Here is a 16,152-nt window from a genome sequence, read left to right on the forward strand (position 1 = left end):
AACAAATGTGCAACCTCCGCGTTTTGCTCCTTGCCTCTCGCCAGAAACAATTATGGATGGTAGACAATGGCACCGGCATGCAGCATGTATTAGCTAGCTAGCTCCCGCCGGCGGCGTGTCGCATCCCGTATGGGGCTGGACGACGACGACGCAGGCGGCAAGAGCTCCGGCTGCGGCCTTGGCCACCTCTTCCGTCGTCGGGGCAGCAACTCTCTCCGCTCCTCTTCCGCCCCGGCCATCACCACCGTCGACGCCGTGCCCCCAAAGCCCAAGGCAGCCGCCGGCTCTCATCCTCTCTGTAACAACCACCGGCAGCAGCAGAGCAATCATCTCCACCATCAACATCGCCAGCACCGGCAGAGCAATCACCCCAGCAACAACAATGGCGGTGCATCATCTCCGGCGCTGGTGCGCGCGTCGTCGGGGAACGTCATGCTCTACGGCAGCCTGGGCAACCTCCGGGCGCCGGGAGCCGCCACACCCAATCGCAATGACGTGCTTGACTTCCTGCCCATGACCGCGGACGAGATCAAGCTGCAAACCACCTCCAAAAACAAGGACAGTCCGAAGGCGAGGCCCAAACCGAAGCCGAAGCAGAGAGAGGCGGTGCTGTGCCGCGCGCTGTCGGTGCGCGAGGACCCGGAGGAGCTCAAGAAGAAGGGCAACGACGAGTACATGGCCGGCAACTACGTGGACGCCGTGGACTACTACGAGAGGGCCATCGCCGTCGACCCCAGCAAGCCGGCGTACTGGAGCAACAAGGCGGCGGCGCTGATGGCGCAGGGCCGCATCCTGGACGCCATCGCCGACTGCCGGGAGGCACTCAGGGTGGACCCCTCCTTCGGCCGCGCGCACCACCGGCTCGGCACCCTCTACCTCCGGACGGGCCACGGCGACCGCGCCGCGAAGCAGTACAGGCTGGCGGCACACGACGCGAGCCCGGAGGACATGTCGCGGGCGCACGCCGTGCAGGCGCTCGTCGCCAAGTGCGACGAGTCGCGGCGGCGCGGCAGCTGGAAGAGCCTCCTCAGGGACGTCCAGGCCGCCGTTTCTGCCGGCGCAGACGCGTCTCCCAAGCTGGTTTGCTATCAGGCCGAGGCCTTCCTGTCCCTGCAAAGGCCAGAGGAAGCGGACGCCGTCCTCGGCAAGAACGGCGTGTGCATGGAGGAGGAGACGGACCGTCACGTGGAGATATTCGGCGCCGGCAGCTGTGGCTACCTGCTGTCCACGCGCGCTCTCGTTGACACGGCCATGGGAAGGCTGGAGGCGGCGATGGCGGCATCCGACGAGGCGGTGCGGGTGAGCCCGGGAAGCAGGGAGGCCGCCGGCGCGGCGCGGCAGGCGCAGGCGGTGGCATCGGCGCGGAGCAGGGGTAACGCGCTGTTCAAGGCCGGCAAGCTCCGCGAGGCGTGCGCGGCGTACGAGGAAGGGCTGCGCGAGCACCCCGGGAACGCGACGCTGCTGTGCAACCGTGCGGCGTGCCGGTGTAAGCTCGGGGAGTGGGCGGCCGCGCTCCGCGACTGTGACGCCGCTCTCGGCGCGCGCCCCTCCTACGGCAAGGCTCGCCTGCGCAGGGCGGCGTGCAACGATCGCCTGGGATGGTGGGAGGCGTCGGTGCAGGACTACGAGGCGCTGCTGCGGGAGACGCCCGGCGACGAAGATGTCGCTGCAGCGCTCGCCCACGCGCGAACACAGCTCGGCGGCGTAACACAGCGACGTGCGGCCGCCTGATTCGCTGATCATATCTTATAGGATTAAAATGTACAAATTAACACGCTAATTATTTAATTTTAGTCACGTGGTATCCGTTTTTTTTTTGACGTGCGTTTGTTTATTTCTTGATTTAACGTGACAATGGACAGCAAAGGAGAGTCGAGAGCCAAAGAACAAACACGTTGAGGCCCGAGCTCACGGACCCAGTTTTTTTTTCAAACATAATACAAACTGTCATAAATACGCACATACACTCGCTCTTATGCACGTACACCCTACGTCCCTACCTCTATGAGCACTTTTGAGAGACCGAGTCGATGAAACTGATGATCTAGCGGTAGGTCTTGAGATTGACAAAGTCACCACACGCGCATACACTCACTTTTATGAACGCACGCACGTACACCCTACCGTCCCTACCCCTATAAGCACCTTTGAGAGACCGAGTCGATGAAACTGATGATCTAACGGTCTTGAGATTGACAAAGTCACCACCCGCGCATCGTGTCGACGCGAAAGTCGCCTCCCACTGAAAGTATATGGCATAAGACACCAAAGTGTTAAACGTGGTGTTTGAACTCTGGTGAGCTGTGGTGTCACTGCCCTCCTAACCATCCAACCACATGTTGGTTCTCGACCCGTTTGGTACCCTTGCATGGCTGTATGACCTCTAAACACATTGATTGGTGGTGTAAGATCTCTCTCGCACATAACGATGCGCAAAGCATCACTCAAGGAGGTCCAACAACAACAGCTGAATCATCAGTTTCTGTTGAGCCGTGGCGCGGCTATGCAAAAGCGGTATTAGCAAGCGTGCGGTATCTGCGGCCGCCAAGGGTCGGAAAATAATGCCCGCCAAGTTTCATGCCATGCGTATACCTTTACCTTTTTTTTCTGTGGTTCACCTCTCTACTTCGAACCCTCACAAAAATTCCATATTTTCTCTTTCAGCACCCTGATGACCCACAAGTATAGGGGATCGCAACAGTCTTCGAGGGAAGTAAAACCCAAATTTATTGATTCGACACAAGGGGAGTCAAAGAATACTTATAAGCCTTGACAGCGGAGTTGTCAATTCAGCTGCACCTGGAAAAGCACTAGCAACAGGGTGATGTGAAAGCAGTGGTAATATGATGCGGCGCCAGAAAATAGTTGGTACTACTTTGATGGCGTGTTGACAGAGAAATGTGATGCAGCAGTAATATGAGAGAAATAGTAACACAGCAGTAGCAGTAACACAGAGGCGATGGCACTGGAAAATATTCCAGTGCGCAGTTGATTGAAAAACAATGATGATGAAATAAAGGACCGGGGTTCCCGGCTATCTGTAGTAGTGGTAACTCTCTAAATAACAAGTGTTGGGTGAACAAATTACAACTAGGCAACTAACATAATTGAATTTAGCATTAAGACAAAATATTCAGTCTATTAATATCGTATGCATGTTTTCCATATATAGTCATACGTGCTCGCAATGAGAAACTTGCATAACATCTTTTGTCCTACCAACCCGTTTGCAGCGGGGCCTCAAGGGAAACTACTGGTAATTAAGCTGCTCCTTTTAATAGAGCACCGGTGCAAAGAATTAACACTTGGTGAAAACATGTGATCCTCATATCAAAGCCATCCCTTCCGGTTATCCCAATTCGAGATCACTTTGGGCCCTCGAGTTCCGGACAAAGACATGTGCATGCAATTTGTAGATACAATCTAAGCAACAATTATAGAGCCTAGATCTAAGATCATGCCACTCGTGCACTAGGGGTGCCCATACAACCCCCAGGCGCGGCCAGGCCTGGGCCCGCGCCCGGGCCTTGTATGGCTGCCCCGTGGCACATCTCCGTCTCCCCTTCTGGCTCCCGGAGTCTTCTGGTATATTAGAATTTCTATGATTTTTCAGAATTTTCCGAGCACTTTCAATTTTGGACATTTTCTGCAATAAACAGACATAATAAACAAAAACTGGCACTGGTATAAAATAATGCAAAGTGCACATAAAACATAGAGGAATTGGTGTAAAACAAGCATGAGCATCAAAAATTATAGATACATTTGCAACGTATCACACCCATGGCGGCGACAGGCGGCTGGGACGCATATCTTCCCTCCCGGATGATTTCTCCAACTCGAACTCCAGACTACGATGGCATATGGTGGCCGAGACATGGATCTACCCTCCCTCTCTGGTCCCGGCTTCGTACTCCCTCGTCCGCCATACTAGAGTTAAACAAGTCTCCTCCCTCTCCCCTTCTCTTTGGACTTAGCATGTGCCGTGGTGATTTAGACAATATTGATGGTAGATCCGATTCATTAGGTCGACATGATAGCTCTAATACATCAGGCAACCTGTGGTGACCCTGCATACCACTGCATGTTGTAGTATGCCAGTCGTTGATATAACATTCACGAAGTACCATTCCGCAAATATTACATCCCTCAGAGTAGTACAACAGAACATAGCAGGTCCATAACTCATTCATTTATTATTACAACTATCATACACATGTCATCTTGGAGCTCCTCTTGGGTCCTAAGAGGAATACTCCTGGGTTCGAGGCGAACCCAACTTAACTTACAATATAAGAGTCTCATCAAGTTATACATTTATTTCCTCGAGCAGCTAAATACTAATAGTTCGGGCTGCTCGGTTACTACTACTACTGGGTATCTCTAGGCTTGATCTCCTCCGGAAGCCTCCCCGGATCCGTAGATAATGAGGTAGTCTACGCCTTCAACACCTCCTGAGAGGTCTGGTTCATCGTAGCCGATGATCTCGGCTCCTTCATTGTTGTCGTAGTCCTCCTCCAGACGATTCAGACAATCTAAGCATGGGATTTAAGAGTGGTATGAGTACGAGCGTACTCAACAAGTTCATTATAGATAAGAGGTGTTTAATGCACTAGCTACGATACTAGACCAGAAAGTCTAATACCAATGCAAGTTTTGATAAACATTTCTTCAAGAGATTGCTTTTATTTCAAAGAGCTATGTCCGTCAGCCTTCACCGGTTTACTAGAACTTCATGGAGCTCCTTTCCGGCCGCGTTCGCAGTTCCTCATCCCGAACGAGGAGTGACAGTCACGATTCTTTACACTCTGCAGAGGTGTGTTGCTTTACCCATAAGAGATCTTAACCTTGGTGCCAACCGGGCAGCTTTCCCGTCCACACTTCCTTCGGTGTGAGGCCCGGTATAAGGTCTAGCCAATCATGTTCCTCCGCTACCTCGAACACCCACCCTTTGTTGCATGCCCCGACCCTGGGTCCTCGCCGGTCCCATTATTCCCATATATTTCAGGGTGGACCCCGACCACGACGATGGTCGGGATCGAACCAAACTCCTTCGCCGGTAGCTGCAACCCATCATAGACCGCAATACCGTGGGGACTTAGGACTCCCCAGCCTCACCAGCTTGCTCCTTCGGGCGACAAGTGTACTACGGACTATGCCGTGGGGACTTAGGACTCCCCAGCCTCACCAGCTTGCCCCCTTGGATTACAAGTGTACTACGGTAAAGCGCATCCGTTGATGAACGAGAGGTGGAAACACTTTTGACTACTCCGTCCCACTCCGGATCTTATGGTTAACACGGGTATTACGACACAAGAATCACTAGCGACATTTGTTGTTTAATCCTAGATGGATATAAACCCTTGCAATGGAACCTCCACCATATCAACACAATCCATGGTTCCATTGCCCACCACATAGTCATATTCATAGTTATGAAAGTAGTGGTTTTGATTTTTATGCAGTAGTGATAACCATAATACTTTGCAAGTAATTTGATAGAAATACTCAAATGACATGAGCAAGTGATGAACTTGCACAACACTGCAAAGTTTTGCAGTTGGAAGGTGTGGACTGACCCTTGTCCTCTGTCTCTGAAAAATAGCATCATTGTCCGATAAGGGCAATGGTTAAAGAAGCAGTTATGCATGATTCCAGTTTTAGGGTTTGTTCCCCCCTTCCGATGTCGTTATTATTTCATGTAAGAGGTTAATACTAAGAATAATTTGGAGATACTTGATTTAAAGTAAAATACAACCTTGAAATGTTGTCAAGGTGTTTTTAAAGTCCAAAGGCATTAATGGACTTATTTTTATTATTGAAAATTATATGTGTGATTTAAATGATTATTTAAATCATCAAATGAAGACTTATTCTTAATTGTCTTCAAAAATTCCCCTTTGTATTTTATTATGATAGAGACTTTTATGCTGATCTATTTTCATATTTTTAATTATTTTTTTAGAGCTCTTATCAGTTTTTTATTTAATTTCAAAGTTTCTGGTTTTTAATGAAATTGGGAAAAGACTGATTTGCCCCTTGGGCCCACCTGTCAGGTGGCCGAGCTGGTTAGGTTGGACCAGCCCACTGGGCTCGGTCCAACCGACCCAGTCGCGTCGTCTTCCTCCTCCCCGTAACCCTAATCCCCTTTCGGGCTCCCGCGACACCAAAATCGCCTCCGCCGTCGCCGCCTTGCTCCGGCCGCCTTCGGCCATCATCGGCGACGAACTGGTGCGGATCTGGACCGCCTCTCGACGGCGGACATGGTGGTCCGCGTCGATCTGACGCTCGTGTCCACCTCGACTCTCCTCCAACGCGCCTGCGCCTCGGCTGCACGGATCCGTGAAGGTCCGCCGTTCATCGGCGTCCCTGGCGCCGTGGTGATGCCGTGGAGATGCCGGCGTTGCGGTGATGTGGCGACCAGGCTTGGCCTGGCCTGGCGCCGCCGTCGCCCGACGTATGCCGCCGTGCCGCCGCGGTCGTGCTCATCTGCTTCGCATGTAAGTTTCTCCTCCTCTTTCCTCCTCTGTTACCTGTTCTACCTTCTTCTCTTCTCCTCTTCTTCGTCTAGCTCGGCCACTGGCCGACTTCTCCCTGTGGAGATGCTTGCTTCGACGATGTGCTGCTGCTACGCTTCTGTGGCCTTGTGCTTTGCCAGCCCTGGGCTATGCTAGCTGCTGCGTTGTGCTGGGCTAGGCATGCTGCTGCGCTACTGCTACTGCCATGCTTGTTCTAGTCTATGTGCTTGTGTGAATCGTGTTGTGGCGTGTGCTTCCTTTGATTCATGTCTCTGCTCACCCTTGGTTATACATGTTATTATCCGGCCAGATGTTCATCTGAGCATCACTAGCCATTGCTGTTGCTTGCTTGCTTATGCTGTAACAAGCCCTAGCTCCTCTGGTTCATTACTGTGAGTGGTTCTTGCTGTTTAGCAAGAGACAGTGCTATTTATGTGATGATTATTGAGTCCTGGCTTATAGTAGGTTTGGCCTTGCTTAATTGTTGTTCATATACATCAATTCCTTGATGATATGCTTCTGGATACAATCATAAAAATGGTTTATGTGCTAGTCTGTGATCTAATTGTTGATGATCTATGGCTGTTTAATTTATAGAATTCATGTGTGATACTGGTGGTTGATTCTAGCCTGCCTTGGCATGCTTTAGCAGGCCCTGATGATCAAATGATCATCACTTGTTTGTTGCCTGTGCCTTACTGGTGCTTCACCTGGTGTCTGTGTGACACTTATACCTGTGCTAGTGTGTGTTAATGCTTGCTCAAGCATCATCTGATGCTTGCAGTGAGCCATTGGTTCACTGGCAAGATGTTGGTGCTTTAGTTACTTAACTGTTTCATTTATCTGTAATTCCTTGCTTTACTAGATGGATAAATGATGTGAACTGTTTATCAGTAATGATCATATGGATGAATTTGATGTAGCTAGAGGGATGCCAACCACTGGTTGGGTACCCTAGCTCATACTGAATCCTACTGGATAATGATGTGATGCTTTGGTGAACCTCCTATGTGGATAGGTAGCTGTTGTGACCCTAGCAGGCTCTGTCTGCTTAGCAATGGTTGCTCCTACCTCAGGGATGCTTCTGTGCACTAATCCTGGTAGTCCTTCATAGGCTGCCAGGTTATTTGATGTTGAAATCATACTGGACAGATATCTATCCATTATTCTGATGGCTTTGCTAGCTGTGTGTTGCTAGGTGAATCTGGGTAGCTAAATAGGAATTAGTTCCTTGCTGGATTTCTCTGGTTAAGTCCTTTTTAATTCTGTTGGCTTGATCAGTGTTCCCTTGGATCCATTCCTAATAGTTTTACCCTGGTTTTGCTTGCATCATATGACTGATAGCCAAATGATGATACAAACAGGGTTTCATACCCACTTTGCTTCTGTGATGCAAGTGTATGCTTATTTATGAGCAAAACAGGGTTTTGCTCAGGTTGATTATGTTTATACCTCACTCCAGCTCCTAGATGGTTTGTTGGTGTAGAGGATTGCTTCTGTGTTGTTCTTGTGGTTGATTTACTTGCCCGGCTCCTCCTGGTGAACTTGATGCCTCTTGGTTATGTGATGTGGTGGTGGAAATGTGTTGAACAGCAGTGGCTGTTCGAGCTGTTCTTGCTATTCTTGTGTTCTTACCCTGGAGACTCTGCCGATGGAGCTGCTAGGGTTTTGGCTTGGTGAAAAGGTTTTATACCTAGCCTGCCTTGCTTCCCTGATCGACAGCTCCACCAGTTCACTTTGGTGACTCACTGTGTGTGTGGTGCTGTTGTGCATGCACACATGCTGTGTGTGCTACCTGTGTGTATGTGTGTACCAGAGACTTGGGACTTGAGCTGTGAGAAGATCAGCTCGGCAGCTTTGATCATATCCACACCCTTTTCATTTAGTTTCTAACCTGCCAAGTGGCTATGCCACTTGGCATAACTTGCTTTCTTTGTGATTATGTGCAGGGATCAAAAGTTGATCAAATAGACATGGTGATCATCAAGCTCAGGATTAGTTGATATTCACATTGTATTATTTAGAACAGATTCATACTTTGTAATTTTCTTTTCTTTTTCTTTTAATTTTCTATTTCTCCAATTCTTGTAATGTGTTGTAAATTTATATCTCAATTCTGGATATTGTAATTGACATTGTATCTTGTGTGAATATCAATAAAGCTCAATTTTCCTTAATGAGCTTTCTATAATTGTTGTTCTATTTATTTTCTTGATTACTTATAATTGTTTATTGAATTAGCTCAAGTGTGAATAATGAGATATCCATTTGATGTTTGAATTTGAAATTCAAATTCAAATTTGGTTTGAATTCAATCATACAACTTAATTTAGAATTCAATCATGCAACTTAAGTTTGATGCAAATTCTCCCCTCTCTTCTCAAAACCCTAAACTAGTTAAGTGAGATGCAAGTTTGTCGCACTCTCGAAACCCTAACCCTGTAAGGTGTCGAGAGAGAAACTTGTCCCCCTTTGATGCAGTTTTTGTTTAAAAGCGCGAAATTTCCCCAGAATTTACCATGCAATGCACATCCCTTTCTAAAATCTACCCCTCGATCGTCTCTAAACCTGGGACATTACACAACCACACTAGTAGTTGTCATTCAGGTCGGGATCATGTTGCTTCACAAGAGATCTGTTAGGCGTGCTTCTTTTCCTGGTCTCACGTACATGCCTATGTTGGCCCGTGATCAAGAGAGCCTAGCTAATTTGACCTAAATCTACACTTGAACGATGTAGAGGCTTTCCAAATGCTCTGGATGACCAAACTCCCCATTCTTTGCACTAGTCAGAAGGCTGAGGAGGAGTGGATTGTTGGTAGATAGCATCCATACCTTTTTTGGAAGAGCATCTTGCTATCTTCCTTCAACCACAACACATTCAGAAGATCCATGGATATAATATCACGCTATTTCTCACGAGTGTTGTATGCAATTGGGAAGCCCATAGATGTGATGATCAAATCCCCAACAAGTCAAACACCTATGAAGATACACACTAGCTATAGTTGGATGCCGTATTTCAAGGTGATCTTAGATATGTTCATCTTGAACTTGCTCTTCTCAATCTTCATGTCATCCAAACTTGATGACATCCTCTCATGGGCTATATGAGATCATACTGTTGATGCATGCCCATGGCAAGATACCTAACCCACATAGACAACACAAAGGCAAATATATAGTGGGTTAGCTCATGAAGCATAGTCTTTATGCTTCATGTGTTAACCAACTTGTATTCAATCTTCACTCTTAGTCTTGGTCAACCTCGTATCTCTTCAAGCTCTATCATAATATCGTGGTCATTCATTGCTTAACACATAAGCTAGAGCATGGCTAACTTGAGTTCCACACAAGAACTTCATCTTCATTTCTTCTCCTTGATCATATCATATTCTTCTCTTCTAATCGACGATCTTGATGACAATACCAAAGGTATAACATTATATTCATGGCATCCACACTTGAATCCAACATATGGACTTCAAGACATACCTATGGAACTTCTTCATATGAACATAATGAAAAATTAGTACATATAGGATTTTCATTAATTACCAAAAACACACTTAGGGGCAATGTATCCTTACAGTGTGGTCCGGAGAATGGCAATGAGAGATTTTATCATATTGGAAGCATGTCTTGTAGAAGAGGAAGAATATTTTGTGATCGTTCACATTTAACTTGAAGACATCATTTATATGAAGATGTAAGAAATAATTTGAGGTTCATCAAGTTGACATCTATATATAAGATATCATAAGCTTGAAGCTTGTTTTCCATATGGTGATCATATGTGAAGATGCGTCGAAGAAGAAGCTCTCCCATATTGGAGTATAGGGATCAATTCAAGACATCATCAAGCAAGCTTAATCAAGAAAGGTGTTCCATATTGAAATGGTCAAGATCTTCACCGTCTAGCTCAAGTGGAATGCGCAAGGATAAGGTTTATTCTTGATAGGTTTCTTTCTTACCGGTCTTGTGGTGTTAGTTTGGAGACCGGTTTGTAGGATAAATGGTCACAATAAGAGGGCTCTCAAGTGAGTAACTTGATCATATCGTTTGGAGATATCTCAAGCCCTTGCATGCTTGGCATTATATTTATTTTTGTTATTTGGATCTTATCCATGTGATGTTATAGAGCTTGTGGTCATTCTCATGGCAAGCTTCAATTCATCGAAAATGGATCTCGTACAGAAAATTTGTTGCGTTTTCAATTTTGGAGTTTCCGCATGTTCTTTGTATTTAGAGGTTCTAGCTCTTCATACCTGGAAAAATCTCCCACACTTATTCTTTAAGATTGGTTTGAACTAAATTAGATTTTCCTAACTCAAGTTATTTCTTTTCTGGTATTTATTGTTTGCCCTATATTTTGTTTGAGAAAAAAGTATCAACATTTTCCTGGGTCAATACTACCGTTGCGGTGCCGGGTCGCTGTCGGTCACCATGCCACATGCTTGTGACGCTCTCTGGTGGCCGCACAACCAAGATCGTCACTACGCCAGTAGCACCGGGCTAACTCGCTGCCTGTGGTGGCTATTGGCCCCTGCACTGCGCGGGCGGTACTACACTTCCCCTTGGTGTTATTACCGGCCCAAGCCTAGCAGCCCAATGGGTACATTTTGGAGGTAGTATTTAAGGCCTTGTTCTTTCTCTCCCCTTTAGCTCTTCTTTCCCCACTTTGCTCTTCACTACATTTTGCGAGCTTTCTATCTCTCTCCTCCTCCAATGATTCTTGCATCTATTTGAGAGAAAAGATATAGGAGATGTAGGTCCACATTTTGACCAATCAAAATCTCGTCTTTGTGAGGGAATCCTTTTGATCCAGATCTTGGAGATAATATGTGTTCTCCTCTTTGTTCTTCATCTTTTATTTCCCCAATATATAGCTTTTGTAGCTTTGGTGGAATTCGAGAGTTAAGGATTCGAGTATCTCGTGTGTTCTTCCCATTGCATTTGGTGCATCAATTTGAGTTCTCTACGGTGATATGTGGAGGTGAAAGTTCGTGAGTTGATTACTTCGGGTGCCTGTACCCGAAGCTTGTTTCTCTTGGGTCCATGAACCCTAGACGGCATGTGGCCTTTTGTGGCATTGAGACCTTCATGTTGATTAATTGAGAGCCTCCAATTAAGTTGTGGAGATAGCCCCAAGTTTGGATGTGTTTGATGACCACCTTCAGGGCCTGTTCGGCACAAGGGATTTAATGAGTTTTTCTGTGTATTAATCCACCGGTTTTTGGTAAAATCACCCCTTCACCCAATCCACTTCGCAGGCCAACGGCCAGAAACGCGAGGGGGTGGGGGAGAAGCGTTTTCGTTCGACGTCTACCTGTCGTGTCTCAGGAGGGTTCGCTGGGTTGATCCCGTCCAAAACCGTCGTACTGAATGGGCCGATCATGGCTTCGAGTGGATTTAAATCGGGCCGGGATTAGACATAGCGAAACTCTTCAAACCCTCTCTGCCAAACAAGGCCTCAAGGTTCCCCTAGTGGATCGTGGTATCTTGCATTGTGAAAGAGTGTGAGGAGATTACGGTGAGCCATCGTGGCGCTTGGAAGGACATTGTGCTTGTGCTTCCACACCGCTTCAACGGAGACTAGCTTCCTTTGGGAAGTGAACTTCGGGATACATCATCATCTTCGCGTCCCTCGGTTATTCCTATACCCGAGACCTTTACTTATGTACTTAACTTTATGACAGTTTTCATGCTTGAATTTATATATCTTGCTATCTTCTAGTTGCTTGTTTTGCTTAGCATAAGTTGTTGGTGCACCTAGGTAAACCCCAATTGATATAGGTTTTTGTGCTTGACAAATTAGACGACAGTTTTATTCCGTATTTTTAAGTCACCTCATAAAAGTTTTAAATCGCTTATTCGCTCCTCTCTAGGCGACATCCATATCCTTTCAGTGTTTCATCATCTTTAAGAATTTAATTTTTAAAACTTGTTAGAATATATTAAAAACTGGTTTTTTCTAAGTCCTCGTCATTTGGAACACAAATATGCACTTAAAATATAAAGCAGACATTTGAAAAAAAAATGTTAAGATATATGAAAACTTAAGAATCCAATGAAAAGGTGTGGGATGAGATGACAGATAGAGCTAGGTGGTGGGAGGATGAACAAAAATATTCTTGCATGCGTTTTAGACCATGTCCCTACACACAATAGGCACCAGAGCGCTATTTCCGAATATAAATGTTAGATCGATTGTGGCTACGTGCACCGGATGTCCATTGCACGGCACAAGTTTCTCGAGATGTTGGTACATACAAGTGGCCAAACTGGATACCTGAAAAAGGTCCTTTCTAGCTCCTCTACCCAATTCTTCCATTGACAAAACCTCAAAAGAAAAAAGATAGCAAAGAGACCCACACTCTGGGGGTGGTTTTATTTGGGCTACATGGTGCGGGATGCTCTGGATATATGCTAGCTAGGTGGCTTGGTCGTAGTTAAGGTTTTCCTTACATAAATCAGGAAATCATGCGGTCCAGTTTTTTTTTTATAAATTGAACAAACTATGTTCTATCTAAATTGAGGGACAAAACTAGTAGAGCAACCTATTTATGAAAATATCAGACTAGTCTTCTTAGTAGAATAAAAAGGAAAGTAAAGCACATATATTCAGTTTTGAGTACTGATGTGAATTAGCCTCAATCACTTCGATATAGCTATTGCAAGGTTTTAAGTACTGATGTGAATTAGCCTCAATCGCTTCGATATAGCTATTGCAAAATAGCGTCATATGTGAGTAACATTTTCCGTCGACTTACACTGACCACTTGATTTTGTGATCGCCCCAAGATAAAAGATGATCAGCCCATTCCTGCGTGAAGCCACTTGCCATGACGTCTGACAAAATGATTCCAAAAGGATCAATCCATATCTCGTTTTGAATTCAACGTTCAAGATCTATATAAGGATAGCACACTCGTCGGGGTTGTTACGCGACAGTGACGGACGGCGGCGTTTCTTCTAGTCCAATCTCCGCTTCTTTTCTCCTCTCTGTGGGAGCCAAAATCAACCAAGACTTTGGCAGCACACGGAAGGAATCAAAAACGCTGCCATGGCGATGGGTGCGGCGGTGCGCGCGGCGGCGGCGGACGCCGTGGTGACCTTCCTGTGGGTCTTCTGCGCCTCCACGATCGGCGCCTCCACGGCCGCCGTCACCACCTACCTCAGCCTGCACGAGGGGATCCAGTATGCCATCTTCGTCACCGTCTCCATCCTCGCCCTCCTCCTCTTCGCCTTCAACCTCCTCTGCGAAGCCCTCGGCGGCGCCTGCTTCAACCCCACCGACGTCGCCGCCTTCTACGCCGCCGGTCTCACCAGCCCCTCCCTTTTCTCCATCGCGCTCCGCCTACCAGCACAGGTATATCTTCGATTTTAGTACTACCTTCTTTCTCGGCAGGTCAAATCCAATCAGTAGGACGACCAACAACCAGCGGGCATAACAAATCTGTGTTCGTTGCTAGGCTGCCGGCGCCGTGGGCGGAGCGCTGGCCATTTCGGAGCTCATGCCGGAGCAGTACAAGCACATGCTCGGGGTGCCCTCGCTCAAGGTGGATCCCCACACCGGCGCCGTCGCGGAAGGGGTGCTCACCTTCGTCATCACCTACACCGTCCTCTGGGTCGTCGTCAAGGGACCCCGCAACCCCATCGTCAAGACAGCCATGCTCTCCCTCTGCAGCGTCTGCCTCATCCTCACCGGTGCCGCATACACCGGACCTTCAATGAACCCTGCCAACGTACACTACTTCACTCACTCACTCTCCTTTTTTCGTTTCATTTCCATTGAACTGCAACCCCCGACACAACTGAACTTTGGTGATGCAAATGGGGAAATTCTCGGCGTCATATCCACTGTTCAGTGTCACTTAATGCTTTATGATTCACGCTGGGCCGCCTCGGTATATTTAGACTGTTTCATATCGATAGGGCATATATCTTCGACAATAAAACGAAATAGTAACAAAATCTAGTTATTTTAGAGACATTACCCATAGATTCCACACCACATTTAGATCATTTCAGTTAAATTCCAATCAAATGATCACGAATCATAGGTTTTGAAAAAAAATTAACCATGATCCTACGTTTTGTTATCAGAAATATACCACACTAATATAAAACAAGCCCAATTTAATGGGAGAAGCTAGCATGAATCTCGAAGTACTTGACGGTTGATTTGGCACTCGTAAGTACTACGGCTGTTAGGCAAGCCGCTTTCTGATGCAAGTATTACTTCTTCCTTTCGGTTCCCTTTTGACTTTTTTTTAGAAGTCATCATAGAAAGGTGTATTATTTTCATAGAAGTAGTAGCCAAATTGTTAGAATGATGTCTTTTGGTTTATAACGTCAATTCAAGATTAACCACTACACACACTTCACTCACAACCCAATGGATAAGCCTCGCCCAAACAGAACAACAAGGCCACATCCTGACCAACGTTGTCACCTCCCAAGAACAACATGTTCGCCAGAACTCTTCAAATCAACGTACCATCCACTCTTGTGGGCCTTAAGAGTTGGTGAGTGGGCGACAAGACTTGGTCGATCCTAAAGAAGGCATCATCTTGGAGTAACTGGTGACGACACACATTGGGCTTCGAAATCTCAACTGTGAAGTTTGGTGTTGCCTTTAGCTACTTTCAATTAGTTCTTATGGGAAAAGTTACTTTATACACATCCAAAACTTGGTAAAATGTCAGATCTTACATAATTGACTATTCATGCCAAGTAGTGCTAAAATTGTAGTCATGCTACTGTATATGACTATTTCCCATCTAATATAATCCGATTTGGATAGCATGGAAAACTTGTGTCCTATGATTCTTTACATGGTTTCGCGATGACTGATTTCGTTGAAATATCATGTACAGGCTTTTGGCTGGGCGTATGTTAACGATCGACACAACACCTGGGAGCAGCTGTATGTCTACTGGATAGGCCCCTTTATTGGTGCCATTCTTGCTGCGTGGACCTTCAAGGCCGTGTTCCTGCCACCGCCCCCTAAGCCCAAGGCAAAGAAAGCATGATGAACTGAAGCAAAAAACTTTAACTCAGCAACTGGCTACAAATGTTAATTCTGAAGAAGCCAATTTGCCAGAAGAACAAAACAATAATTTATGAATGAGCTTAGTTACCTCAACCGTACACCAATGTTTAACTTACAGTGGTAATCTATCTATCGTTCATGTTCACTGTCTATTTTTTGTTTACCATTATCGTTTTATTCAACCATTCAAAAAATAATATACCACAGGACGGCACGAGCCAGATACAAATGCAATATCTATCAACGGAGTAACACCGTTTCCGAGCATGGTTTGCTTTGACTCCCCGAAGACTATCTTTCGTCAGGTTCATAGTCTGAAGTTAACATGCCAAATGCCAACGCCTCTTGGAAGGGAGTTACCCAGTGGAAAGTGACTTTAGCTCCTGAGCACCAGTGATTTTGTTGCTTAGAATTTTTATTAAAATTCACATATAAAAGTTTCAAAAAAATGAAAACAAATCCAGACATAGTCAAAGATGAACAAAATTATCAATGTCTTCATCAGGCCACCAAGGAAACTCCAGTAACTGTTCCACAACGAAAAAACTAACGGAACTACAATACCAAATAGAGAGAG

The 16,152-nt window shown here is 46.3% G+C and overlaps 2 protein-coding genes across 2 annotated transcripts; both read left to right on the plus strand.

The window, feature by feature from the left end:
- The first annotated feature begins 129 nt into the window (after positions 1–129).
- LOC127347428 (inactive TPR repeat-containing thioredoxin TTL3-like) lies at positions 130–1,731 on the plus strand. Its single transcript, XM_051373618.1, has one exon. The coding sequence runs from the start codon at positions 130–132 to the stop codon at positions 1,729–1,731; it is 1,602 nt and encodes a 533-aa protein (XP_051229578.1).
- An 11,750-nt stretch (positions 1,732–13,481) lies between these two features.
- LOC127294686 (aquaporin SIP1-2) lies at positions 13,482–15,727 on the plus strand. The gene is made up of 3 exons (XM_051324555.2): positions 13,482–13,889; positions 13,993–14,265; positions 15,400–15,727. The coding sequence occupies exons 1-3, from the start codon at positions 13,584–13,586 to the stop codon at positions 15,553–15,555; spliced, it is 735 nt and encodes a 244-aa protein (XP_051180515.1). The 5' UTR covers positions 13,482–13,583; the 3' UTR covers positions 15,556–15,727.
- The last annotated feature ends 425 nt before the right edge of the window (positions 15,728–16,152 follow it).

The sequence above is a fragment of the Lolium perenne genome, chromosome 4, assembly GCF_019359855.2.
Source record: "Lolium perenne isolate Kyuss_39 chromosome 4, Kyuss_2.0, whole genome shotgun sequence".
In the NCBI taxonomy this organism is placed as follows: Eukaryota; Viridiplantae; Streptophyta; class Magnoliopsida; order Poales; family Poaceae; genus Lolium; species Lolium perenne.

Coding starts and splice junctions, on each gene's coding strand:
- LOC127347428 (XM_051373618.1), top strand. CDS start 130: ATGGGGCTGGACGACGACGACGCAGGCGGCAAGAGCTCCGGCTGCGGC.
- LOC127294686 (XM_051324555.2), top strand. CDS start 13,584: ATGGCGATGGGTGCGGCGGTGCGCGCGGCGGCGGCGGACGCCGTGGTG. Junction 13,890..13,992: donor CGCTCCGCCTACCAGCACAG/GTATATCTTCGA, acceptor GTTCGTTGCTAG/GCTGCCGGCGCCGTGGGCGG. Junction 14,266..15,399: donor CTTCAATGAACCCTGCCAAC/GTACACTACTTC, acceptor TATCATGTACAG/GCTTTTGGCTGGGCGTATGT.